Consider the following 27,688-nt stretch of genomic DNA (forward strand, 5'->3'; position numbering starts at 1 on the left):
GGTGGTGCCGGAGCCGGGGCCATTTTCCCTTCAGCGGCGGCAGCGAGAGCCGAGGAGCCGGGGGGCGAGCTGGGTGAGGCGAGGGGCAGAGACCGGACACGACCTCCAAATTGCTTCAAAGGGCAGGACGCGGGGGCTGCACCCCCTCAGGGCGCCGACCCCAGTCCTGTCGCCGCCGCCGAGCCCCCCGACCCCGGGAGCTGCCCTTCCCCGGGTCCCGGGGGCGCCGACCTCGGCCCGCACGCCGTGCGTCCCCGCTGGGCACGGGGCAGCCGCGGTGCCTGGGACCCTCCTGCTTCGGAGACGCCTCGCACCAGCGACCGGCCCGGCTCGCCCCCCTGCTGCCCCCGGGGAACGGCCCCGCTCTCGGGGCCGCCCCGCCCGCCGGGACTGGCCGAGCGCCCTGAGCCGCAGCTGCGCCCGCCCCCCGCGAGGGGCAGGGGTGGCCGCGTGCTGCTGGGCTCCCCCCGCGTGTGTGTGTGCGCGGGGGGGGGGGGACAGGCTCGCCGGGAGCCCGCGCGGTGCCTGCCACGGGCTCGCCGAGCCTTTGTTTTCTCTGCGTGAAATCGGGGGGCCTCTGTCAGCCTCCCGGGGGCGTGGTGGGGCTCCTTGAACGGGCGTCTGTACATTGTCCTGCCCCGCCGGCTCCGTGAGGCGGGTGGGATGTGAATCCTTCGGGTACTAAAAAGGCTTTTTTTTGGTGGGGACCCTAAATGCACGTCTTGAGTATGGGAAATGTTCGGGGGGGGCTGCGATGCTGGCCTCTCGCACCGCTAGGGGTTTGTCTTCGTTGGAGTTTTTACTTCATGAATTGATCGCCAGCTCAAGGCAGCGAACACTTTGTTTGTGAAGGCGAGTTTGGCTGTTCCCCAAACACTTGTTCCATGCTGCACCCGCTTGTCGCTCAGCCATGGCTGGCTCCCTAGAAATGTAAACTACCAAAGTTTGGGGAGCGTCAAGAGTAGCTTTGACAAAGGTTTTAACGATCTCGAATTAAATTGTGACCAGTTACCTAAAAGTCACAAAACTCCACTTAGCTATATCCTACAGCACTGGTACCAGTCTGGCATCATATTGCAAGGGTTTGGACGCTGTTACCATCAGACCGCCATTTGGTGGCCCTTTGCATGAAATGAATTCATGACACAGTTTAATTCCCAGTAGCTACAACACCACCCTCATCAGGACCCTAAACTAGTGCCCAGTCTCAGCATTTCCATGCTTCCCTACTGAGCCCTTATGTCAGTGGCTGCACATTTCTAAGTTCACTACAGATGTGCATTGGGCAGGACTATTGCATGGGAATGTGGGTTCATGATGATTATCATAGCTAACTTTTTTTGCGTTTTTAACAACATACTGGTCTATCTGGCAGGAAGGAGACAAAGCTGCAGAAGCTGTCTGAGCCCAAGTACCCCAATTTGGAGGACATGGCATCGGGCATTGGATCCCCATCACCTTGTTCTGCTGGCAGTGATGATGAGGAGATGGAAATCCTGCTGAATAACAGCATCCCTCAGCACCCAGGTATAGATGGCATTGTAGAATGGCTGTGACTAGCAGTATGTAAAAGGGAGTGGTATTGGGGCTGTTCTATTTTATTGAATGGGTGCTGCATGTAAAATACGATGTGCAGGGAGAAGTTTTGTTTCATTAGGAGCCCAGGTGATTAGAATATTTGGGTCTCTTTATTGTGTCCTTTTTAAAAGCTATGGTCCGCACACTATAGTGAGGTAGAACTGGTTTTATTCCAAACTAGTGCAGGCTGTTGGAGGTCCCTGGGGTAGGGAGTCTGGTTTTAATGGGGCATCTGAGTGCCTGCAAGGTATATGTACCATGGCTGGGAGCAGGAACCGTATGTGAGAGGGCAAGGTGTCTGGCTTCCTCTCATCCATCTGGGAGTTCAGACCTGCTGAGAGTCCAGAGGAAACTGCCTTGGGCTACTGCATGACCCACTTTCTGTCTTCACCACACCCTACTCTCCAAGCTTCCCATGGATCATTCTACGCTGTTCACCTTAGCCCTGTTCTTGTGTTTTGTGTCAGTAGCTTTATTACCTGTGCAGTTCCCTTAGTACAGCAGTTCTCAACCAGGAGTCCGGGGCCCCAGGGGGCTGTGAGCAGGTTTCAGGGGGTCTGCCAAGCAAGGCTGGTATTAGACTTGCTCAGGGCAGAAAGTTGAAGCCCCGCTGTGTGGGGCAGAAGTCCTAGGGCCCTGAGTCCTGCCACCCTGGGCTGAAGCTGAAGCCTGATCAACTTAACTTTGCGGGGCCCCTTGTGGCATGGGGCCCCTGGCAATTGCCCTGCTTGCTACCCCCTAATGCTGGTCCGGACTTTTATATGCAGGAAAATGGTGGTTGTGGCATGGGTGGGCCATGGAGGTTTTTATAGCATGTTGGGGAGGCCTCAGAAAGAAAAATGTTGAGAATCCTTCCCTTAGTATTTTCCTCTTCAGGCCTCATACCTGATTTTCACTATAACTGCAGTCTCTGTGTGGAGAATGGGAATGAAGTTAGAGCTCTGGAGATTGAGAATCAACTCTCAGGTTCTATTCCCAGTTCTATTGCTGACTTGTATGGATGTACAACTCATTTTGCCACTCTGTAAAATAGGAGTTCTAGAAAGGAGCTCTAGAATCATCCCCCCCACACTTAGACTCCCTGCCCCAGTCACTTAAGTCAGTTGGTTCTCAACCAGGGGTATGCGTACCCCTAGGGTACACAGAGGTCTTCCATGGGGTATGGCAGCTCACCTAGATATTTGCCTAGTTTTACAGCCAGCTACATAAAAAGCACAAGCAAAATCAGTTATGAACTAAAATTTCATACAAAGACTTGTTTGTGCTGCTCTATATACTAGACACTGAAATGTAAGTACAATATTTATATTCCAGCTGATTTATTTTATATGTATATGGTAAAATGAGAGTCAGCAATTTTTCAGTACTAGTGTGCTATGACATTTTTGTATTTTCATGTCTGATTTTGCAAGCATGTAGTTTTTAAGTGAGGTGAAACTTGGGGGTACATAAGACAAATCAGACCCCTGAAAGGGGTACAGTAGTCGGGAAAGGTTGAGAGCCACTGACTTAAGTCACTGGGAATTTAAGAGCTTCAGGAAATGTACTGGGTGAAATCGAGGGGGGGAGGGGAGGGGGTTGCTGACAGAGCCCTAAATCAGAACTGGTTGGAAGGGAAGGATATGGTGCCTGTCCTGGTAGATAAGATACAGGCAAATATTGCTGGAAGGGGATATATTTGTGTCCATTGTGAATATGGACCCCATCCTGAGCACATTCCCCTGTGCCCCTTGTTCTCTGGTGGCTGCATCTGCTGTGAGCTGTGGCTTCTCCCATCCTGCCTCGCTTCTGTGGTCAGGAGGCCATTTTCCCCTGGAGGGAGAATGAGTAATCTCGCTCTGTAATGGGTGGGGTGGTTGGGGACGGGAGAGAGGGTGAGTGGTTGGGCTGCTGTGGATCGGGTCACAAAGGAAAGGGCTGTCTGGCTGTCCATTCCTCTCTGGGCTTTGTGTGGGAAGGAGGGGGAGAGAACACAGATGGGAGTGTGTTTTTGTGGGTGGGGGAGAGTTGGCATGCATTACAACAGTGAGGGACTGAGCGTGCTGACTGTGGTGCCGGAAAGCTATGCTTGTGGGCTGGCTGCTGAGGCAGGGATCTGGTGAGTGAGTTGCCCTGAACAGAAGCTGCCCAGGTGGGAGGGGAAGAGCAAGTTGCAACTGACTGTTTTGTTCCTTGCTTGCCACTGTAGGGCCCCTGTGCTGTAGAGGTTTCTTCTGGGGACCCTGCGATAGAGCCCATGCCCTCATCCCTGATCAGCTGGTTCTCTTGAGCTTTCTGCTGCACTCTCACGCTGCCTATTCCAAAGACCAGCTGGGGGCTTCCTGTCTTGCTCTTTTCCTCCCTTACCAATTGGGACTGCTCACATCTCTGACTGCTGATTCCTCTGCATGTGGCCAGTAACTCCTAACTCCATTTTTGCTATGCTTGCTGGGCTAAGGAAATTCCTAACCTGTTAAATAACGTGTGGCTTTTCTTGGAGAAGGAGCAGTGGGCTAACTAGGGTAGATAGTGATGTGGGAGGTATGGGGGTCTAAGGGCTTTTGATTTCGCCCTCTTCAGTATGGTATGATCAGTCTGTTACTGGACACTGTTAGACAGGGCTAAGATGAATGTGTGGGTTTGAATGTGTGCACCAAGGAGTTGAAGAAGCAGTTGAGTTGTGTGTGGAGTTGGGGTATGCTGTGATGCAGCACTCCTGGATTGTGTAGCATGGCCCAGAGGGCATGATGGTGGTGCTTCAGTATATATCAGTGCTTCCTAATTCTTCTGCTCTCCCCTACCTACACATCCCCCTCCAGAGCCTGAAGAAGAGCCAGAGGAAGAGCTGCTATCAGAGGCTGAAACTCCCAAAATCAAGAAGAAAAAGAAGCCCAAGAAGCTGAAGGAACCAAAAGTGCCCAAACTTAGCAAGCGCCAGAAAAAGGAGGTGAGGAATGGAGGGCTGAGTGTGAGGAGAGATTCTGCCATGGAACAGGCTCTGAAGACTGGGCACATAGGCAGTCATTCCTGTTGCTGCACACCCTGAGACAGTGACTCCTAGTTTGAGCCCCCTGGAGTGTGCGGGAAGGTATAGTGAGTACTTCTCTCAGGTCTCTTCTCACAGCTGCCTGATCTTCTTCTCTCTTCCCCCTTTCCTCCAGCTAGGGGACAGCTCTGGTGAGGGGAATGAGTTTGTGGAGGAGGAAGAGGAGGTGCTGCACTCAGACAGTGAGGGCAGTGACTACACCCCTGGGAGGAAGAAGAAGAAGAAATTAGGGCCCAAGAAAGAAAAGAAAAACAAAGCCAAGCGCAAGGAGGAGGAGGAGGAAGAAGAGGAAGATGATGACTCAAAGGTGAGAGGCTGCCCCATTGCCCCACTCTATCTCCTAGATCTGACATGGAGAGACCATCACATTGCCACCTTACAATGGCACATGGGGGCTGTCCTGCTTGTTCTTCCCTCTGACCTCTAGACTTGGCCCATACAGGCCATATTCCCAAATTACTTTCCTCTCACCTCTAGACCTTGAGGGGGAAATCGCCTGACCCAGAGTTGTCATTTCTCTTCTCCTCTTCCCTCCCCCCCCCCCCCCCGCCCGCCCTCCAGACTGATGGGCTCGCCTGCAGTATATAGAGGCTAAACCCCTTTTCATTGTGTCTGGTCACTCTGGGACTTGCTGCCTGTCACCCTTTGCACAGGAACCCAAATCGTCTGCTCAGCTCCTGGAAGACTGGGGTATGGAGGACATTGATCATATCTTCACAGAGGAGGATTACCGAACTCTCACCAACTACAAGGCTTTCAGCCAGTTTGTCAGGTAAGTTTTGGGCCTCTGGAGCAGAAGGGAAACAGGACAAAATATCCTTGTTCCCTGGACCTCAAAGCATTTTAGACACTAAATGGCCACCTTTTGGTGACCGTTACGCCCAGGGCAAGGGGAATGGAGACAACAGTAAAGTGATTGGTCCCATGGTTTTGCTGTCGGTTGTAAAGCTGGGACACAAGTCCATATCTTCAGGCCCCCTTCTGCTCTAATGTAGACATCATTCCTCTCCCAGAGCCAGAAATATTTCCCTCCTCAGGAGGATGGCAGCAGCTAGTAACCCTGGGGTTAGGCTGGATTGTAGTTCTTGGGATGGGCGGGATCCAGTATCCATGTCCGTTCAGTAACACTCCCTCTTTGCCCCACACAGGCCACTCATAGCTGCCAAGAATCCTAAGATAGCTGTCTCAAAGATGATGATGGTGCTGGGGGCCAAGTGGCGGGAGTTCAGCACTAACAACCCCTTCAAAGGCAGTTCAGGGGCCTCTGTGGCAGCTGCAGCGGCTGCGGCTGTGGCTGTGGTAGAGAGCATGGTGGCCAACGTGGATGCTGTCCTTCCCCAGCCCCCTGCTGATGTGCCACTACGTAAGGCCAAGACCAAGGAGGGCAAAGGTGAGATGAAAAACCAGGATGAGAGGTGGAATGTGGTAGCTAGAGAATGGTGATCCTCTGTCTCATAATCTCCCTTACTCATAGGGCCTAATGCCCGGCGGAAGCCCAAGGCCAGTCCTCGTGTTCCTGACATCAAGAAACCCAAAACCAAGAAGGTGGCTCCTCTGAAAATCAAACTGGGAGGATTTAGCTCCAAGCGTAAGAGATCATCAGTGAGTTGACTGTTCTTCCCTTTTCTCCCCATTGGGGGTACTGATAAACTGATGATACTAGGAACTTGCAGTTGACCAGCGCCACGCTTCCCAACATGCAATGCATGAGGATGGTCCAAGGATGCAGGAGGCTGGTAAACCATAGCTTCTTGACTCACCATACTTTCTTCCTGCATTCCCCAGAGTGAAGATGAGGATCTGGATGTGGAATCAGACTTCGATGATGCTAGCATCAATAGCTACTCTGTTTCAGATGGATCCACTAGCCGCAGCAGCCGCAGCCGCAAGAAACTCAAGGCTGGGAAAAGGAAAAAGAAAGGTATCCAAGTACAGTGCTCAGCTTCGGATGGAGCACAACTAAGGGGATGAGGGGGGAGATACGAGAATTGTCTGCTGTTAGTGTCTAAGGACTCTAAACCCCTGGACAGGAGAATTGTTTAGAGAGAGCTCAGGGTGGAAGAACTATTGGAATGGGGTAAGACTGCTGAAAGGGAAGGGAACTTGTGAGTCTCACCCACAGTTAGCACTGAAGAGTTTAATTCCTGAGGAAGGGACTGAGAAGCAATCCTGCCTTGGGTCCCATAGGTAGAATAAGACATGAAGGGAGTTATACAATTATTGCAGTTGGCAACAGCTGCTTTTCTGCCCTGTCCTTGGTTTCTGTTTCCACTCACCTTGACTGTTGTGGAGCAAGAGCTGCCTGCCCCTGCCTTTTTTGTCTGGATCTGGAGCAATGTCTCTATTCCTATGTAGCCTTTTGGTGTGGCAGGGTATCCCCACTGCTGCAGGAAGGAATTCTACCAGTGCCAATGGCTTCCAATGATGTGTAACTGTCACCACCACCCTCTCCAGGTGAGGACGACTCCACAGTTCCTGTGGATGGCTATGAGACAGATCACCAGGACTACTGTGAGGTGTGTCAGCAGGGAGGAGAAATCATCCTGTGTGACACCTGTCCCCGTGCCTACCACATGGTCTGCCTGGACCCAGACATGGAGAAAGCCCCAGAGGGCAAATGGAGCTGCCCACACTGTGTGAGTACCAGATTTTATACACCCAAGGGAAGAACCATGGAGGAAGGGGGTTCTGTACTCCCTGTTTCTGCAGAAGGCTAAGTTGAAAAGATGGTGGGAGGCTGGGGGCATCAGGAGGATGGGGGTTTTGTATACCCTGGGCTAATAGTTTTCTTCTCTGCTGTAGGAGAAGGAGGGGATCCAGTGGGAGGCAAAGGAGGATAACTCTGAAGGCGAGGAGATCCTGGAGGATGTTGTGGGAGACCCTGAGGAGGAGGATGATCACCACATGGAGTTCTGCCGGGTCTGCAAGGATGGAGGGGAACTGCTCTGCTGTGATGCCTGTCCCTCTTCCTACCACATTCACTGTCTAAATCCCCCACTGCCAGAGATTCCTAATGGGGAATGGCTGTGCCCTCGCTGCACTGTGAGTCTCTGCTACCCCCATTTGCCCCACCTCCATAGGGAGTGGTATCCCTCTCTGTCTCAGGGCTGTGTAGTTCCCTCAGGGATGTAACTGCTCTTCTAGCTTGCCCATTTCTTTCTGTCTTTATTTGTTTGGGGCCTTTCTCCTCCAGCCTTACAGTGCCTCATAGCTTGGTTACCTTATTTAGACTTCAGAAAGGGGCTCTATGGTCATGGGTCCCAGTGATGGGCAGACTTATGCTACCATGTGCAAAATGGTTCCATGGACATGGCTCCAGGGACCTGAGGCTCCAACTTTCCTGGACCCCTGAACATGTCTGAGAACAAAGGCTATGGTTTAAACTATTGAATCCTAAAGTGTTAGAGCTGACAAAAATTGTTCATTTAGCTAAGTTCATTATCAGTAGGGCATAGGTGCTGGAACTGGGGGTGCTGCAGCACCCCCTGGCTTGAAGTGGCTTCCATTATATACAGGCTTTATAGTTTGGTTCAATGGCTCTCAGCACCCCCACTATACAAATTGTTCCAGCACCCTGCAGTGGGGTGTGAATTACCTATGTGGGCTGCAGATTTGGTGGCATATGCAGAGGCCTCACATTCCAGAACAGAGCTGGGATAAACTGCCACAAGATATCACTAAGAAAATAATTTAAAAGGGTGTTAAATGTATATGTGGCTATTGAGAACATCCACGGTGAGAAATATAAAAGTTCTCCTGCTTCAGTGCATATTCCAACCTCTGACCGGTTAGGAAGAAACTTCCTTTGTGTCGGTTTTTCCATAATTGTCGTCTAGCCATCTGGCAGGATACTGGACTAAGTGGACCCTGGGCTGATCCAGTCCAGTAGTTTCTTTTCCATATAGAATCTATATAGATTTGTATGGCTCTAAGACATCTCCCGCAAGGATCAGCAGGAGGGCCGGACCTGTCCCCCCGCCTGCCCCAGGAACATTGCACTCTGCTAAGGGCTCCTCTGTCCTAGAATCTCAGGGTTGGAAGGGACCTCAGGAGGTCATCTAGTCCAATCCCCTGCTCAAAGCAGGACCAATTCCCAACTAAATCATCCCAGCCAGGGCTTTGTCAAGCCTGACCTTAAAAACCTCTAAGGAAGGAGACTCCACCACCTCCCTAGGTAACCCATTCCAGTGCTTCACCACCATCCGAGTGAAAGTTTTTCCTAATATCCAACCTAAACCTCCCCCACTGCGACTTGAGACCATTTCTCCTTGTTTTGTCATCTGGTACCACTGAGAACAGTCTAGATCCATCCTCTTTGGAACCCCCTTTCAGGTAGTTGAAAGCAGCTATCAAATCCCCCCTCATTCTTCTCTTCTGCAGACTAAACAATCCCAGTTCCCTCAGTCTCTCCTCATAAGTCATGTGTTCCAGCCCCCTAATCATTTTTGTTGCCCTCCGCTGGACTCTTTCCAATTTTTCCACATCCTTCTTGTAGTGTGGGGCCCAAAACTGGACACAGTACTCCAGATGAGACCTCACCAATGTCGAATAGAGGGGAAAGATCACGTCCCTTGATCTGCTGGCAGTGCTCCTACTTATACAGCCCAAAATGCTGTTAGCTGCCTTGGCAACAAGGGCACACTCTCTCAACTCAGATCCAGCTTCTTGTCCCCTAGGTCCTTTTCTGCAGCACTGCTGCCTAGCCATTCAGTCCCTAGTCTGTAGCAGTGCATGGGATTCTTCTGTCCTAAGCGCAGGACTCTGCACTTGTCCTTGTTGAACCTCATCAGGTTTCTTTTGGCCCAATCCTCTAATTTGTCTAGGTCCCTCTGTATCCTATCCCTACCCTCCAGCGTATCTACCACTCCTCCCAGTTTCGTGTCATCTGCACACTTGCTGAGGGTGCAGTCCACGCCATCCTCCAGATCATTAATGAAGATATTGAACAAAACCAGCCCCAGGACTGACCCTTGGGGCACTCCGCTTGATACCGGCTGCCAACTAGACATGGAGCCATTGATCACTACCCGTTGTCCTGGAAAAATGACAAATTGGCAAAAGTTCAGAGAAATGCTGGGGGGAAGTTGGGGTCGTTTGTATTAAATTCTGGCATAACCACCTCTGTCTCACTTCTCCAGTGCCCATCTCTGAAGGGGAAGGTGCAGAAGATCTTGATCTGGAAGTGGGGCCAGCCCCCACTACCCACACCAGTGCCCCGACCAGCTGATGCAGACCCTAACACTCCCTCCCCCAAACCCCTGGAGGGCCGGCCTGAGCGGCAGTTTTTCGTCAAATGGCAGGGCATGTCCTATTGGCACTGTTCATGGGTGTCTGAGCTGCAGGTTAGTGGGCTCTTGGCTTGCTTAGGGAGTGGACCACTACCTTTGTGTGGTGGGAGGGATGCGTGATGCCACTCTAACCATATATGTCTGTTCTGGCTCCAGCTGGAGCTGCACTGCCAAGTGATGTTCCGAAATTACCAACGCAAGAATGATATGGATGAGCCACCCTCAGGGGACTTTGGTGGTGAGGAGGAGAAGAGCCGCAAGCGAAAGAACAAGGACCCCAAGTTCGCTGAGATGGAGGAGCGCTTCTATCGCTATGGGATCAAGCCTGAGTGGATGATGATCCACCGGATCCTCAACCACAGGTGAGGGAGGGAGCAAGGATTTGTCACAGCAAGATCCAGTGGATTCCAGCCTACAGAGATAGTGGGGGGGGGGGGGGGGGCGGCTTTCTCAAGAGTGTCAAGCATGACTAAGGGGACGGAATAGGATCCACTGAATTCTCCATCATGGGAGGGGAGGACCCATTGTGATAAGATCCATTGAGACCCTAACCACAAATATCGGTCACGCTTAGCAGAAAGAAGGTGGATCATCCACTATAGATAAAGGCAGGGTTCCTTTTATGATGGGATCAACTGGATCCTTTTTTGTAGGAAAGGGTGGGATTGGAGATTTGATTTCAATTATGCTGGGGATTATGGACATGGCTGCTCTCTTACCCCTACCCCTTCTGTTTCCTACCTTCCTTCCCCTCTGTGCCAGGGGTGGGCTGGGTGAAGGCTGGTTCCCACGCTTGAGATTTATTGTTCTCTCTCTGCAGTGTGGATAAGAAGGGGAATGTCCACTATCTGATTAAATGGAGGGACCTGCCCTATGACCAGGCCTCCTGGGAGAGTGAGGATGTGGAGGTGCAGGACTATGACCTCTACAAACAGGCCTACTGGAATCACAGGTAAGGGGGTGGGGTGGGGGATCTTCCTGAACTGCAGGATTGGTAGGATGAAGGGGATCAAGGAATCCTTCTGCCCCTACTGACTCCTTTTCCTTAAAGCAGTGGCCCTGTGCCTGCCTTGCAGTGTGTTTCAGGGTTGGCTCGTCTCTTGGCCACTTTGGATGATTATCCTCCTTGCTATTTGCAGCCCCTCCCCATTTGGTATCTCCTGCAAATTCCATTAAACTCACATAGCCCCACCCACACTCAAAGAATATCTTTATACAGGGAGCTGATGAGAGGTGAAGAGGGTCGGCCTGGCAAGAAGATAAAGAAGGTGAAGATGCGGAAGCTGGAAAGACCCCCAGACACACCCACGGTGGATGTAAGTTACCGCTCCCTGTTAGGGAGGTGAGTGGGTTCTGGGATGTGTGGGATACCTGCATCTACAGGGGAAGAGTGTGAAGCATGTTTCTTTCACTCCCACTAGTGATGCCAGCTGGTGCATCTGACTCTTACACATCAGTAAATTACTAAGCTGAAGGCAGAAGGATACTGTCTCCAGAGAGCCCCCTTATTGGGTTAAAGAGGAAGGGAAGAGGATACAGAACCTTCAAACTCAGTTTTACCTTGCCATTTGGGGAGGGGACTGGCTGACTTGTCATAGGGAGGGTTTGGTTTCCAAAGTTGAGCTCTTCAGATGGGATGCCATTCAGGGCCAGTTGAGACACATGGCATGGGGGCTTGTCCTGCCACTGTCTCAACTGTGCCTGAACTAGGGAGGCATAAGCTGGAGCCCAGTGCATAGGAAACAGAAGTCTTGGTGGCTGATTTTTGTCTGATTGGTGCAAAGGGACTCAACATTTTTCTCCTTCTACTATAGCCAACGGTGAAGTATGACCGGCAGCCAGAGTACCTTGATGTAACAGGAGGGACATTGCACCCCTATCAGCTGGAGGGGCTGAACTGGTTGCGCTTCTCCTGGGCCCAGGGCACAGACACAATCTTGGCTGATGAAATGGGGCTGGGCAAGACGGTGCAGACAGCTGTGTTCCTGTACTCTCTGTACAAAGAGGTGAGGAGCAAAAGTGGCTGAGGATACGCACATATCTGTGGGAATGCTCTCTTGCCCTGATGGGATGCAGTTCTGTAACACTCCTGATGACTCTGTCCCCAGGGCCACTCAAAGGGACCCTTTCTGGTGAGTGCCCCACTCTCCACAATTATCAACTGGGAGCGGGAGTTTGAGATGTGGGCTCCAGACATGTATGTGGTGACCTACGTTGGGGACAAGGACAGCCGGGCCATCATCCGGGAGAATGAGTTCTCCTTCGAGGACAATGCCATACGTGGGGGCAAGAAGGCATCCAGGATGAAGGTAAAGAGCCTGAAATTGATTCCAGTTAAGCCCCAGTTACAGCACACTGGCTCACTTCTAAGAGTTGAGAATTCAGGAATATGAGGACTTCAGCCTCTAGAAACCTGGTTCTGATCTGGGCCGTGAAAGTGGTTGCTAATTGAGGGCTGGTGGGCAATCCTCTGTGAAATAAGTTCTCCATCAGATTCCTGGTAGGACAGGTGCTGCTCATGTTGTAGACATTTCCACAGTTCAGTAGTAAATAAGGGAGGTTGCAACTAGGGCTTCCTGGATCTGTCATTGACTCACTGTGTGACCTTAAGCAAGTCCCTTCTCTCTGCCTCCATTTCCCCATCTGTGAGGTGGATGACACTGACCTTACTTTGTAAAGGAATTTGAGATCTATAGCACTAGATGAGAGTGAAATAGTAAACTCACAGAGACTGAAGCTCTGACTCCATGTAGAGCCATTGAAAGGGCCAGTTCCTCTGACATTCGTGCCACCTGACTGAAAATTCCCCCTCTCCCCCCCCCACTTGCCCCCTTGCCCTGATAGGTAAAGAACCTTCCTTACCACAGCTGTTAGTTTCTGCAGCTTTCCCAGTAAATAACCTCTTGAACATTCTAATTGAAAAGAGCCTTTAAACTGACTGCTTGCCTTGCCAAGCCTACAGACAGGCAGCTTGGTAGGGGTGATGTTGCTGCTCAAAGCTTCCACAGCAGTATAGGGAAGCTTGGATTCCTCTGCTTTCACTGTGAGTGACAGTGAAAATGAGAACCATGTTGACAACTACTTCTCCTCCATGAAGCTCCAGGCAGCACTAAAACAATTTCAACTAATCAGAGTTGTATGGAATGGATTTAGTTCTCTGGCCATACCATTCTCACCCCCGCCCCTCCAAGTTCTTCTTTACTAATTGTCCATTTCCCTAGCATTCTCCTTCCCTCTCTTCACCCATTTCTAAACAGTAGACTCTTCTGGAATGAGGCCTGGCCTCCTTAAACATTAACTTGTGGAGGAGAATCCTATATCTAACTGAACATGGCTGCTAAGGAGGTAAAATGGATTTGTCCAAGTTGGAACTACCTCACTGTCTGATATTAACACCTTGACTCTTGAAGCCTTGAATGATAGTGAATGGTCAGGGCAGCCTGATGCAAAGGCAGGTCCTCCTCTTGCTGCTTTGGCCTGGGGCTGTACCTATACTTCCCTGTTCCCCTATGGCTAAACTCTCATTTTTCCTTGCAGAAGGAAGCATCTGTGAAGTTCCACGTGCTGCTCACCTCCTATGAACTGATCACAATTGATATGGCCATTCTGGGTTCCATTGACTGGGCCTGTCTTATTGTGGATGAAGCTCACCGGCTCAAGAACAATCAATCTAAGGTACAGAAGGAGTTCTGGAGTGATGGCAGGAGGTTGAAGGGGGTGGAATTTAGGCTTTTTTTTTTTTTTTTTTTAAAGGCCAGACCATTGTTTTTGCCTAATCTCCTGCATAATACAAGCCAGAGAATGTCACCCAGTAATTCCTGATCAAGCCCATGTTCTCAGATGAGCTGCATAATGTCTTAGGGTACGTCTTCACTACCCACCGTATCGGCGGGTAGCAATCGATTTATCCGGGATTGATATATCGCGTCTCGTTAAGACGTGATATATCGATCCATGAACGCGCTCACCGTCGACTCCGGAACTCCACCAGAGCGAGCAGCGGTAGCGCAGTCGACAGGGGAGCCGCGGCCGTCGATCCCGTGCCGTGTGGACCCCAGGTAATTCGATCCAAGATACCCCCCCCTCCCCAGTGTAGACCAGCCCTTAGACATCCAATCTTGATTTAAGGACTTCATGTGATAAAAGAATCTAACACAGGGGTGGGCAAACTACAGCCCTCGAGCCACACCACGCGGCTCGGCCCCGCTCCGGCCGGGGCGCTGGGTCAGGGTTTGCACCACGTGGCTTAGCCCTGCTCCGGCACTCCGGCCCGGGCGCAGGGTTGGGAGTGGCACCACGCGGCTCCCGGAAGCCACAGCATGGTCCCATGTGGCTCCTATGCGCTCCAATGGATGGAGCAGCGTGCAGAGCTGCCTGGCCATGCCTCCGCCTAGGAGCTGGAGAAGGGACAGGCTGCTGCTTCCAGGAGCTGCTTGAGGGAAGTGCTGCTCGGAGCCTGCACCCCCTTAGCCTCTCCCCCTGCCCCAGCCCTGATTCCCCCTCCTGTGCTCCAAACACCTCAATCCCAGCCCAGAGCACCCTCCTACACCCCAAACTCCTCATCCCCAGCCACACCCGAGAGCCCACACCCCCAGCCGGAACCTGCACCCCTGCCCCAGCCCTCATTCCCCCTGCCACCCTCCAAACCCTATTGGTCCCAGCCCAGAGCACCCTCCTACACCCCAAACTCCTCATCCCCAGCCGCACCCCAGAGCCTGCACCCCAACCCCAATTTTGTAAGCATTTATGGCCTGCCATACAATTTCTATTCCCCAATGTGGCCCTCGGGCCAAAAAGTTTGCCCACCCCGATCTAACGTATACCTTGCAAGATGTTCTTACGGGCTCATTGTTCAAAAACTTGTGCCTTATTTCCAGTATGAATTAGCTAGCTTTGACTTGTAGCCATTGGATCTTGTTATGTCTTTGATTCTTTTTTATTTTTATTTTTTTTATATTAAAGAGCCCTCTCCTATTGGAAATCTTCTCCTTTTATGTAGGTTCTTATAGATCATGATGAAGTCCCCTCTTTACCTCTCAGCTAAGCCAAATAGATTTAGCTTCAAAGGCTTTTCTTGTAAGGCTGGGTTTTTCCTACCTTGTAGGTGTCTTCTGAATGCTTTCCAATTTTTCAACATCTCTTTTGAAGTGTGAACACTGATGTTGGACACGACTTCAATGACATTTTCATCAATGTTGCATATAGAAGTATTACTAGCTTGCCCACATCTGTTAAATATTCCTGTTCATACAAAGTATCATGTTAGTCCTCTTAGTCACTGCATTTCACTGGGAAGTTGGTTTATTATCCACCATGACCTCCAAATCTTTATTGGTTATACTTATAGGATGGGGGACTGTGTTCTCTATTCCTACATGTATGACCTTCCCTTTGGGTATATTAAAATGCATGTTTGTGCCCAGTTTACCAAGCAAGCCAGGTTGTTCTGTATGAATGATGTTCCCATGATTTACAACCCCACCAAACTGTCATCTACAAACTTAATCAGCAATTTCATATTTTCTCCCAGATAATAAAGCTATTAAATAATTGTGAACCAACAACAGATCCCTGTGGGATTCAAAAGAAATCCCCATTAGAATGACACCCTACTAACTACATTTAGAGATCTGTTTTAGACTGTTTCTGATCCATTTCAGATGGGCTACATTGACTTGTTATACTTCTAACTTTTTAATCAGTGCTATGTAGTACTAAGTGAAAGTATACTGTGTCAACAGTTACCTTTGTCAACTAAACTTAATCTCAAAGTATCAAGTCTGTCTGACATTATTTTTCATAGAACCATGCTGACTGGCATAAATACTTGTTTAATTTGGAGTACCATATCAGCATTCCCATGTTCTTGCCTGGGACTGATTGTTGGGTTAACCAGTCTGTTAGCTGGGTCAACCCATTTTTACTGCTTATACATACTAGCACAACCTTAACGTTTCCCCCCCCAGTTCTCTGGAACTTCCCTAGTATTCCCAATTAATTAAAAATTGCCAGTAATAGATCTACTTTGCCAGGTCTCTTAAACTCTTTGAAAGGGAGGGAGGCTGAAGGAATGTAGGACTCCAGTTCAGGAGGAGGTAGAGTGGATAATATGTCAGTCTGGAGAAGGCTGGTTGGCTGGAAGAGTCTGCAGTTCAAGACACGTAAAGGAAATGTGCAGCATCTGATTTGTGGGAATTTGCTGCAGCAGGGTCTCACCCAGGCGGGTCTGAGGACTGAGTATTAGGCAATGTGTGAATGAGATCAGCCTCTGTAAAGACACTAGCCAGGAGGTCCAGTACGTAGGACTCTTGCACAAACTGTCCCTGTAATCTAAGATGAGCCCTGGCTTGAAGGGTTGATTCTGGAAGGAATTTTCCTCTATGGCACAGTATCTTGTGTTGGGAAGGGGGACCAGCAGACTACCTGGATGAGTCCATTGACTCCCTTCCTTTCTTTTCTTCCCCAGTTTTTCCGGGTGTTGAATGGATATTCCCTCCAGCACAAGCTACTGCTCACAGGAACCCCTCTGCAAAACAACCTAGAGGAACTGTTCCACCTGCTCAACTTCCTTACACCTGAGAGATTCCAGTATGTCTTGTAATGCAGGCCCAAACTGAGTCTGCTTCCTTGTTTCCTTCCCCCACCCTATTTGTCTCCCCATGGACCTGCATCTTCTGCCCTGAGTGCTTGTTTCTCCTGCAGTAACTTGGAAGGCTTCCTGGAAGAATTTGCAGACATTGCCAAGGAGGATCAGATCAAGAAGCTGCATGATATGCTGGGCCCACACATGCTGAGGCGCCTCAAGGCTGATGTTTTCAAGAACATGCCCTCAAAGACAGAACTCATCGTCCGGGTGGAGCTGAGCCCCATGCAGAAGTGAGCATGGGAGGGTGGAGAAGCTACTTGAGACCAACTTATGCCTTCTTTAGGTCCATATGCTTTGGACATGCTGGGTGGGATCAAGAATTCTTGCTGCTGCTGCCAGGGAGAAATAATCTTACACACTCATGTAGGAGATGGAGAGATAATGACTGACCATTGGTAGAGTATAGGTAGCACTAGCAGGGAAGAATTACCCAGGTAGTGCCAGGAGCTGGACTGATGCTAGCTGGGGGGGGAGGGGGGGAGTGTTGTGTTATCAGCCCTTTTTATGATGGGGGGCTTAATGACTCAGATTCTCTCTTCACAGGAAATACTATAAATACATTTTGACAAGGAACTTTGAGGCACTGAATGCACGAGGTGGTGGCAACCAAGTCTCCCTGCTCAATGTGGTCATGGATCTGAAGAAATGTTGTAATCACCCCTACCTCTTTCCTGTTGCTGCTATGGTATGTTCTAGCCCCTCAATCCTCCTCTGAGCAAGGCCCCTTACCATTCACTTGGGGTGAACCTGAACTTCCTTGCACCTGGATAGCTATCCTTCCCCTTAATTTGGGCTTGAAATGTTTGTAGGCCCTTCCTTCATTTCCCTCTGCAGCCCCTGCCAAGTGGCAAGCAGAGGGAGTCTCCCTGCAGGGGCCACAAGTGGTAGGGAGGGAAGATGCAATGAGGGAAAGAGGTGGGAAGAAAGGAAAATGGAATGGGAGTGTAGGAGCCAAACGGCAAGGTACCAGTTGCACAAAGGATGATGGTGCTGAGCACCACCGTGGTGAGAGTCAGAGATCTAAGGGAAAATGTGCCCCCTCTTCAATTCCTCCCCCAGGAAGCTCCAAAGATGCCAAATGGGATGTATGATGGTAGTGCCCTGATCAGAGCATCTGGGAAATTGCTGCTGCTCCAGAAGATGTTGAAGAACCTCAAGGAAGGAGGCCACAGGGTGCTCATCTTCTCACAGGTAATGGGGCAATGCCTTCCAGAGGCTGGGGACCCTGTGTGTGAGAGGGGCGGCAATCCAGTTTGGTATCTTCCTGCTCAGCTTTATCTCCTTGTTCCCAGATGACTAAAATGTTGGATCTCTTGGAGGATTTTCTGGAACATGAAGGGTACAAATATGAGCGGATTGATGGTGGGATCACAGGGAACATGCGCCAGGAGGCCATTGATCGCTTCAATGGTATGGAACCCTATACACCCCACAGAAAACGAGAACCCTCCCTCACCTCACAGATGCTTGGGGCCCCACATCTGCTGCTAATCCTTAGTGCTGATCTGCAGCACATCCTGCTATGCCATTCCTAGGCCTCTGGGTTGATACTGCCTCCCTGCATGAGGGGCTGGATGTGATGAGTCTGTGGAGTTGAATCTAATGCGCATGCTCTTCCCCATCCCCTTCGCTCTCCTCCTGAAGCTCCTGGTGCTCAGCAATTCTGCTTCCTGCTTTCCACTCGAGCTGGGGGGCTCGGTATCAACCTGGCTACAGCAGACACAGTGATCATCTATGATTCAGACTGGAACCCACACAATGACATCCAGGTAAGGCTGTAGGATTGCACTAGAGTCACTAATGGTAATAGGTGACTCTTAGAAATGAGGGGGTCGAAAGTGAGAGTGGAGGGAGGGGAGAGAAGGAAGCATATATGTGGTCAGGCAGGGGAGGGGGAGACTCCACTGTGGAGAAAGAAAGCCCTAAGTGGAGAGGGGGTGGCTGGAAGTGATTTGGCATTGAAGGCTGCTCCCAAGGGGTAACATGCAGGAAATGGAAGGGGAGAGTGAAAGATCCCAGGAAGGTCAGGGTTATGTAAACCAGGTCAGATGGGTGAAGCGGTATAGTATTTGGTTTTGGGGTTGTTCTGAACACACCATCTTCCCCTCAGGCTTTCAGCCGTGCACACAGGATTGGACAGAACAAGAAAGTGATGATTTACCGTTTTGTGACCCGGGCTTCAGTAGAGGAACGTATCACTCAGGTGGCGAAGAAGAAGATGATGCTAACGCATCTGGTGGTGAGGCCAGGGTTGGGCTCCAAGACAGGCTCCATGTCCAAGCAGGAGCTTGATGACATCCTGAAGTTTGGGACTGAGGAGCTCTTCAAGGATGAGGCCACTGAGGGTGGTGAGTGCCTGGGTGTTGTCTAACGCAGTGGTTTTCGAACTTTTTTCATGGGGACCCAGTTGAAGAAAATTCTTGATGCCTGTGACCCAACGTAACTGGGGATGAGCAGTTTGGGGTGTGGGAGGTGCTCAGGTCTGGGGCAGAAGGTTGGAGTGAGGGCTGTGGGGTGGGGCCAGGAATGAGGGGTTCAGGGTGTGGGAGAGGACTCTGGGCTGGGACAAGGGGTTGGGGTGTGGGCTCGAGGCTGGGGATGAGGGGTTTGGGGTGCAGGAAGGACTCCGGGTTTGAGGGTAGCTTAGGGCAGGGGATTGGGACACGGGGTTGGGGCGTGGACTTACCTCCGGTGGCTCCTGGTCAGCAGCATAGCCGGGATGCAGAGGCAGGCTTCCTGGCTGTCCTGGCACTGTGGACCGTGCTGCACCCTGGAAGTGGCCAGCAGCAGGTCCAGCTCCTGGGCAAAGCCGTGCATGCGGCTCTCGCCCGCAGGCACCGCATCACCTCTCTTCCTTCCCCCTTCTCCCGCTCCCCTTTCTTCCCCCCCCCGGCTCCCATGGGTGCTCGGGGCAGGGGCAGTGCATGGAGTCCCATGGCCCCCCTGCATAGAAGCTGAACCTGCTGCTGGCCGCTTCCAGGGCGCAGCGCGGTGTTGGAACAGGTAGGCACTAGCCTGCCTTAGCTGGGCAGCACCACCGATGGGATTTTTAACGTCCCGGTCGATGGTGCTGACCAGAGCTGCTAGGGTTCCTGGGTGCTGAGCAAGGCGACCCAGTGCCTTGCATGCCATGACCCAGTACCGGGTCGCAACCCAAACTTTGAAAAACACTGGTCTAGGGGATGCTGGCCAAGGGATGGGAGTGGGAATATTTTTGCCTCAAACCCCCCCCCCCTTCCCCAAGTGAATGGTAGGAGGGCTGAATGCTGCCTCATGGAGAGGCCTTGCGTGGCACTCTCCCAAAAGCCCCTTGAGTCTCAACACCAACTGACTGTGCTCCTCTCTTTCAGGTGATAGCAAAGAGGGTGAGGACAGCAGTGTCATCCACTACGATGACAAAGCAATCGAGCGACTACTGGACCGAAATCAGGATGAGACTGAAGACACAGAGCTGCAGGGCATGAATGAGTATCTCAGCTCCTTCAAGGTGGCCCAGTATGTGGTACGGGAAGAAGAGATGGGGGTGAGTGTCTTGCTTCTCCTGTTCCAGGGTGCAGGAGTTGAACAGGAACAGATGTGACTAGGGTGTAGACATCTGAAAGTGGTGGGGAGGGGTGAGCAGCAGGTATTTGCCCCTGTGGGGATGGGGGTTTTGAATGTATGGCTATTCTCTTATCCCTCTCTCCCTGGAGCAGGAGGAGGAGGAAGTGGAGCGGGAGATCATAAAACAAGAAGAGTCAGTGGACCCTGATTACTGGGAAAAGTTGCTGCGTCACCACTATGAGCAGCAGCAGGAGGACCTGGCTAGGAACCTGGGCAAGGGTAAACGTATCCGCAAGCAGGTCAACTACAATGATGGCTCCCAGGAGGACAGAGGTACAGAAGGGACACCCACAGGGATTTTTTGTGGGGCTGGGGAGAACAGAACCTGCAAGGATAGGGTCTGTCAGGCTCTCACGCTTTTTTTTTTTTTTCTCTCTTCTTTCCCTTCCTTCTTCTCCAGATTGGCAGGATGACCAGTCAGATAACCAGTCGGATTATTCAGTGGCCTCTGAGGAAGGCGATGAGGATTTTGATGAGAGATCTGAAGGTAGATGCCCCAGGAGCCTGGGCAATATTCTCTCTGGGAGGTGGCAGTCAGGACACCTTGGCTTGGGAGCTTAGTGCTCCAGTCCTTCTCCATGTAACGTAGGATGTCATGAGTGAATGTTCTCACTATGCTAGGTTGTGTACCTCTTACCTGCTTGTCTCTTTCTTCCAGCTGCTCGCCGGCCCAGTCGCAAAGGCCTGAGAAACGACAAAGATAAGCCCCTGCCTCCCCTTCTTGCCCGTGTGGGAGGGAACATTGAAGTAAGTGGTACCCTGGAAAGGGCCTTTGAGTCCATGTGTTTGTGTGCCTGGGGCTCTCACTATACCTGTCCTTCCTTTTTCCAGGTGCTGGGCTTCAATGCCCGCCAGCGCAAAGCCTTCCTTAATGCCATCATGCGCTATGGGATGCCACCCCAGGATGCCTTCACCACCCAGTGGCTTGTCCGGGACCTGCGTGGCAAGTCTGAGAAGGAGTTCAAGTGAGTCTGCATTGGGCAAGGGAAGGGAGGTGGTGGCATCTGAACCCACTAGGAAAGAGTGAGAATAGTAGCAGAGGGCTCAAGGGGTAAAAGGGGCTGCATGCTGCAGGGGCAAGAACACTGTTTGGGGAGGCTGAGGAGGAATAACAGAAGGGGAAACTGAACCAAGGGAAAGGAGCTCAGGAACTATCCCAGAGTATTTACGGGTCTGAGCCAGGAGACTGTTGCTTGGGTCACTGGGGACTAGGAGCCCTAGGGCATCTTTTCCCATATGTTGGACCTTAAGGCTGATCTAATACTGCTACAGGGCCTATGTCTCGCTGTTCATGCGTCACCTATGTGAGCCGGGAGCAGATGGTGCGGAGACCTTCGCAGACGGGGTCCCACGGGAGGGGCTGTCCCGCCAGCATGTCCTCACCCGCATTGGAGTCATGTCACTCATACGCAAAAAGGTGGGTGCTTAGTGGAGCAATGCTGAACTCTCCCTCCACCACACATCATCCCTTTCTCCTCAGAGGTCCTCTTATCACAGAAGTCCTGAGTTCTTATATGCAGTGGACAAACCAGTGGCTGCTCTCTTCCTCTCCCACCCATCTTTGGGGACTCCCCAGCCTGTGATGTCTTGAGATCCCCATCTACCCTGCTTAGAGGGGCAGCTTAGTGTGATCTCTCCCATGACGTGTATCTGTTTCTCCACTTCCCCCGCCAGGTGCAGGAATTTGAGCATGTGAATGGGCGCTGGAGTATGCCAGAACTAGCAGAGATAGAGGAGAACAAGAAGCTTTTGCAGCCGGGGTCGCCCTCCCCCAAAACCCCCACACCCTCCACGCCAGGGGACACGCAGCCTAACACACCTGCCCCTGCCCCTCCACTTGGTGAGAGCCTTCCCCTTGCATTGCCCCGTGTCCTGCCCCTACCAGTGCTGTTCCCTTCACCAGAGCTGTGGTGGGGAGGACCTGGGGGCGGACGCAGATCAACCTGCCTCTCAGGTTAGGAGGGCTGCCCCCAAAAGATGTGCATGCCCTTAAAGGCACGAGAGAACATTGCCTTTCCCTGGGTGGGCTGGGGCCAACAGGCAATTCCTGCAGCTGTCCTGTGGGGTCTGAGGGCTTTGGTCCCATTGCGGTTCAAGTTGGGTTGGAGGTCCACTTTGTGGGAGCTAAGGGAAAGGTGCACCAAATTGCAATGAAGGTCAGAGCTTACTGATGGTCTCCTATTTTTATTTTTTTATTTATATACAAATATGCTGGTCTTGGGTGGGGGAGGCACAGAAGAGGGTGTGAAGGTGGAAGAAGGAGCCAGTACCAGAGAGCAAGGGGAGCCCATGGAGTCTGAGAAGGAACCCAACCTAGCTTCTGCTGAAGCAGAGGTCCCAATGGAGGTGAGTTAGTAGGTGCTTGTTTGTTTCATACTGTTACAGATATCTCCTCCTTCTCCTTCTGCTGTGCCCATTGTTGTGTTGTGGTCCTGTCCCGTTCCCCTCCCCTGCCCGCCTGGGACAGAGCTAGACTCTGGGGATTCCTAAGAAGAATGCATCTCCTTGTTAACACTCTGTAGAGGTATGAAGGAGCCCTATTTTGTGCTCTGACACTCTGTTCTCCCACAGCTACCCTCTGTGTGGCGCACTCTTTCACCCTGCCTTCAGCTTCTGGTGGTGGGTGGGGTTTCACAGGCTTTGTCCATACGCTGCTCCTCCTTGAGTTAACAGGGTTTCCTCTCATCAGCAGTGTGCCCAGCCTGTGGAGACACCCCCACAAGAGGCAAAGTCCCCAATGAACCCCCCAGAAGCAGAGGAGAAAAAGCCTGAGGAACCAGAGGTGAAGGAGGAGCCAATGGAAATGGAAAGCAAAGGTATTAGTTGGAGGTTGTTGGAAGCCCAGAACTGTGTGCGGGACCCCAGTTAGCATGTTTCCAGAGCTGTACAGAGACTATCCTCTTTTGGTCAGGGTGAGGCTTTAAACATAAATGTGATTGGGGAAACTGGCCAGATTTTAGACTGAACAGTTAAACCCTCTGAAGCTACCAGACTTGATCTCATGGCTTCTATTCCCCTTTTCTCATGCAGCTGATGTGGAGAAGATTGAAGATAGAGTGTCGTCTGAGCCCTCTGCTGAACCTCTGACTATCAACCTGGATGAGAAGGGTGAGTGTGGCAGAGTACTGCCAGCCCTCTTCATTCTCCACCTTCTAGAGGGGTACCTCATGAGTGCAGCTGCTGTGATACTCTCTACTTTTCTCTCTAATGGGTCCTTGTGTCTGCAGAGGAGAAGAAAGAAGATGACAAGAGGGATGTGGTGATGCTGCAGAACGGGGAGATGCTGAAGGACTCTCTTGATGAGAGGCACAAGAAGGCAGTGAAGCAGCGCTTCATGTTCAACATAGCTGATGGTGGCTTCACTGGTATGAGGGGCCTGAGTGCAGCTACACTTACTCTGCCGCTGCTCATCTTAGTGAAATCCCTTTTGACTTTCTTTCTTTTCTCCCATTCAGAGTTGCATTCTCTATGGCAAAATGAAGAACGAGCAGCAACTGTCACCAAGAAAACCTACGAGATCTGGCACCGGCGCCATGACTATTGGCTCTTGGCTGGGATCATCAAGTATCCTTCCCCTGACAGAACACCCTTTTCCTTTCTGGGAGTCTGACCGATCCCCATAAAGGGGATCTTATCAAGTGGTGGCTGGAATATAGTTAGTGGGATAGCCTCATATTTATCCACCCCAACCAAGATCACAGCTCCATGTGGGGATCTTAACAGGGGTGGCTAGGATACAGTGAGCAAGATAGTCTCGTCTCTTCCATCTCCCTCACACCCAATGGGATACAATCCTATTTGCCTGGAATATGTGTTCCCTTGTTTTCATTACCTTTGTTTGCCTGAGCTCCTCTATCTCAGTCATGGCTATGCCCGCTGGCAGGACATTCAGAATGATCCACGTTATGCCATCCTCAATGAACCCTTCAAGGGTGAGATGAACAGGGGCAACTTCCTGGAGATCAAGAACAAGTTCCTGGCCAGGAGGTTCAAGGTGGGAGCTGCAGAAGGAAAATTGAGGGTGTCTGCCTCTCTGAGACTATTTCTGATGGATAAAGAGCATTGCTGTCTTTCATGCTTGTCCACTGTTCTGTTCCCTGATTGCAGGAGAACCTATGAAGTGGATTGGGAGTGCTTTAGCATCAAAGTGGTGGGGTGGTTTTTTAAAAATATTTCCCCTCCCTTTCTCCACCCTCAAGCTCCTTGGTATTACAGCCCACTCAGGGTATGTCTAGACTAAGTTAAAATAATTTTAAAACATGTTTGAACACATTATAGAATTCTAGTGTAGATAGTGCATGTTGTATTCACACTACTACAGTAGGGTTCTAAAACAAGTTAACCAATGCTTCAATAAAACCATTTTTCTTCTAGCCTAGCCATGCCCTTGGAGACTACACAAGAACTGTTTTTGTTTTGTTTTGGTTTTGGTTTTGTTAGCATGTTTGTTTTTCTGATTGAATTACTATGAAAACCTGTCCCAGACTGCTCTGCCTACTGGAAAGCAGGAAAATGGCCACTGTTCTCTTAGGAGCACTTGTTCCTGGTGTTTAGGGGGAAGAAACAGCCTGAAGGTCCTTCAGGGAACACCCACTGTGAATTTGTTCTTGTGGTCTATTTGCTCCTTCAAGGGATAAAGAGGATAAAACCGTGATGGTACCTGAGGGAACAGTCCCTGAAAAAGTGAGCTATAGTTGCATGGAGGACAGGATGCTTAGGAGATGATTTTGTTCTGGGACAGGACTAGTTCTTTGTGCACAGTGTCTAACACAGTGGGAACCTGATCCTTGACTGGCATTTCTAGGCACTACCCCCAATATAAATAAGAGCCTGGGAAATGGGGCTAAGGGAAGAAGCTGCAGTAGCTCAGGCCTGAGAAGATGGGGTGGGGATGTTGGCAGAAGGTAAATCTTAGAATCTGGGGGAGTAGGAAGGTGTGATTGGTAGGCTGCTCTGCAGGAAATAACTGGAGGAGGCATGGCAAGGCTCTCATGCTTATCCTTTCTCTCTCAGCTGCTGGAGCAGGCACTGGTGATTGAGGAGCAGCTGCGGCGAGCTGCCTATCTGAACATGTCGGAAGATCCATCGCACCCGTCTATGGCCCTCAATACACGTTTTGCTGAGGTGGAGTGTCTGGCAGAGAGCCACCAGCACCTGTCCAAGGAGTCAATGGCTGGGAACAAGCCAGCCAATGCTGTTCTTCACAAAGGTGAGGCAGTAGATCATGCTGAGCAAAGGTGGGCTTGTTTCGTGCCGCTATCCCCCCAACCTGTTTCCCCCTGCCAGGGTGCCCCTTTCCCCTTCTCCCCCTCTAAATACACACCCCTTTCTCTTCCAGTTTTGAAGCAGCTGGAGGAGCTTCTGAGTGACATGAAGGCAGATGTGACTCGGCTGCCTGCCACCATTGCCCGCATCCCACCTGTGGCTGTGCGCCTCCAGATGTCTGAGCGCAACATCCTTAGTCGACTGGCCAACCGCAGCAGCGAACCTCCTCCCCCACCACCTCCCCAGCAGGTAAGCATCCTCCCCTCCCCCAGCCGGTAGAGATCCCTATCCCTCTTGGAGCTTAATCCACCCCACTCCAATCCGGTCGTTTATCGGGAGGGAGTGGGACCCACGGGGAGTGTCCCAGCTGGATGGATGCTGTCAGTAAGGGCTCCTAACACACGTTCTTTCACCCCACAGGTGGCCCAGCAGCAATGAGTCCCTGGCTTGGTACTGTTGGCTTCTTGACCAAGCTGAAATGATCCTCCTTCACACTCTACCCTTCCTCTGCCTGACGTTCCTGATCGGGTGCTGTTCCCCTTGGTGGACGTTGCTGCACAGGCCTCCCTGGGGGAGAGGAGACTCCTCCCTCTGCTGCCAGCCCACACAAGCAAGGAGTGTGCTGGGGCTAGAGGGGACATGATGGACTCTGTACATAGTGACTGGAGGCCACAGCGCCACGTCCTGTTACACAGAATCCTGGCTGCACTGCTCGCTGCCTCAGCCTGGAGTTCCACGTTTTTTGTTTTAATCTTATTTTGAGTTTGTTTACTGAGATGAGTGTACAGATGAGACCAAGCAAAAGCCAGGACAGAGACACAGCTACCTCCATCAAGATCGTTTTTAATACAAAAACTGACTGGACTTGTCCACTAATAAACAGCTAAAAAAGATGAAAAAAATCTTGATAAAACTGAAAAATAAAGGTTTCCTTGTATTTTATTCTGCTGTCTTTAGTAGCTGTGCCAAGAAGTTGTGGGGAGGAAATAGCAGGAGATAAACAAGCAATCTCTGGTGGAGTGCTGCTACTTCTTTGCCCTTCTATGGCATGGCATGGGTCCCTGGTATCCTGTAGCATAAGCCTTGTTCTGTGCTCCACAAAGACATAAAAATTGTCAGATCCTCAGATGCATGCTGAGATGCTGCTACCTCCTTTCCAGCCTAATCTGTGATCAGTGCAGATCTGTGTCATTTACGTTACTGCTCAGGTAATGAGCTGTCAAAGGCTGGCTTGGGGTGCTCATGTCCCTGATTTCTGTGCCTTTACAAATGCTGAGCAGTGTATGTCTACACTACAATTAAAAACCTGCAGCTGTCCTGTGCCAGATGACTCAGGCTAAGGGGCTGTTTCATTGCAGTGTAGATAGTTGGGCTCTAGGACCCTGCAAGGTGGTAGGGTCTCAGAGCTTGGGCTCCAAACACCCCCCTGAGCCCCAGGAGCCTGAGTCAGGTGTCCCATTGTAATGTAGACATACCCAAGGTGATAGTAAGGAAACATACAGAGAGAGCTTTATAGCTACACCCAGTCTCTGATCGCTGGCTACTGTCTTCTCCCCCATATTGAGTCATGTGCTGCTAGGGCTACTGCTATCAGCACAGGCCTGGCCAGAGCTGCCTGCTTGGCTCTGCTTTTAGCAGGGCCAGACTTAGGCTTGAGAGTGCCCCACCTTGCCATTTTTGGAGCAGAGGGTGGTAATTTGTTCTGATCTGGCAAATAAATATGTAAGTGTGCACATTTACCCCCTCCCCCCCAAAAAAAATTCTGGAGCAGTTGTTGGGACAAATCAGTGTTGCTATCTCATAACTTCTGTTAATCTTATTGTACACCTCTACCCTGATATAACACTGTCCTCAGGAGCCAAAAAATCTTACCGCGTTATAGGTGAAGCCACGTTATATCGAACTTGCTGTGCTCCACAGAAGTGCGCAACCCCGCCCCCCCAGAGCACTGCTTTACCGTGTTGTATCTGAATTCATGTTATATCGGGGTAGAGGTGTATGTGATGTTTGGACAGAAGTGAATACAGCACAATCTCAACTGTCTAGTATTAGAGATTTTAGCTCTACAGCCTGTGAAGAAAAATCTGAGCTGTACCCCTTAAAGCTGCAGAAGGCATGTGTAAATGTAAAGGAGCTCAATTTAATACAGTCTCCTGCAATGGTAGCCTAAGGCATGTTTGAACAAATGGGGTAAATCTATGCTATAGAGCCTCTGCTAGCATAGCTAGAGCAGCTTAGCTGTGTTATGTAACTATAGCCTATGCTGCCACAACTTTCTGTCGA

General features: G+C 50.9%; 1 protein-coding gene and 1 non-coding gene across 2 annotated transcripts; both read left to right on the top strand.

Annotated features, from left to right (window-relative positions):
• CHD4 (chromodomain helicase DNA binding protein 4) lies at nucleotides 1-26,399 on the top strand. Its single transcript, XM_065423861.1, has 40 exons — nucleotides 1-73; nucleotides 1,376-1,527; nucleotides 4,377-4,504; nucleotides 4,719-4,910; nucleotides 5,257-5,375; nucleotides 5,752-5,993; nucleotides 6,078-6,205; nucleotides 6,389-6,524; nucleotides 7,058-7,239; nucleotides 7,406-7,645; nucleotides 9,742-9,945; nucleotides 10,048-10,253; nucleotides 10,712-10,843; nucleotides 11,111-11,207; nucleotides 11,706-11,897; nucleotides 12,000-12,200; nucleotides 13,429-13,566; nucleotides 16,358-16,479; nucleotides 16,594-16,767; nucleotides 17,081-17,222; nucleotides 17,597-17,728; nucleotides 17,830-17,947; nucleotides 18,182-18,306; nucleotides 18,648-18,897; nucleotides 19,888-20,060; nucleotides 20,233-20,413; nucleotides 20,541-20,627; nucleotides 20,799-20,887; nucleotides 20,972-21,105; nucleotides 21,413-21,557; nucleotides 21,815-21,980; nucleotides 22,377-22,486; nucleotides 22,830-22,956; nucleotides 23,171-23,248; nucleotides 23,368-23,505; nucleotides 23,596-23,704; nucleotides 24,002-24,134; nucleotides 25,154-25,349; nucleotides 25,479-25,654; nucleotides 25,826-26,399. The coding sequence occupies exons 2-40, from the start codon at nucleotides 1,431-1,433 to the stop codon at nucleotides 25,841-25,843; spliced, it is 5,757 nt and encodes a 1,918-aa protein (XP_065279933.1). The 5' UTR covers nucleotides 1-73; nucleotides 1,376-1,430; the 3' UTR covers nucleotides 25,844-26,399.
• LOC135873122 (small Cajal body-specific RNA 11) lies at nucleotides 22,008-22,150 on the top strand. The gene has a single exon (XR_010561073.1). It is a non-coding gene; the product is annotated as a small Cajal body-specific RNA 11 (non-coding RNA).
• Nucleotides 26,400-27,688: the final 1,289 nt, after the last annotated feature.

The sequence above is a fragment of the Emys orbicularis genome, chromosome 1 (assembly GCF_028017835.1).
Source record: "Emys orbicularis isolate rEmyOrb1 chromosome 1, rEmyOrb1.hap1, whole genome shotgun sequence".
Classification (NCBI taxonomy): Eukaryota; Metazoa; Chordata; order Testudines; family Emydidae; genus Emys; species Emys orbicularis.

Coding starts and splice junctions, on each gene's coding strand:
- CHD4 (XM_065423861.1), top strand. CDS start 1,431: ATGGCATCGGGCATTGGATCCCCATCACCTTGTTCTGCTGGCAGTGAT. Junction 22,487..22,829: donor AAGCAGAGGTCCCAATGGAG/GTGAGTTAGTAG, acceptor TCCTCTCATCAG/CAGTGTGCCCAGCCTGTGGA. Junction 25,350..25,478: donor CAATGCTGTTCTTCACAAAG/GTGAGGCAGTAG, acceptor TTTCTCTTCCAG/TTTTGAAGCAGCTGGAGGAG.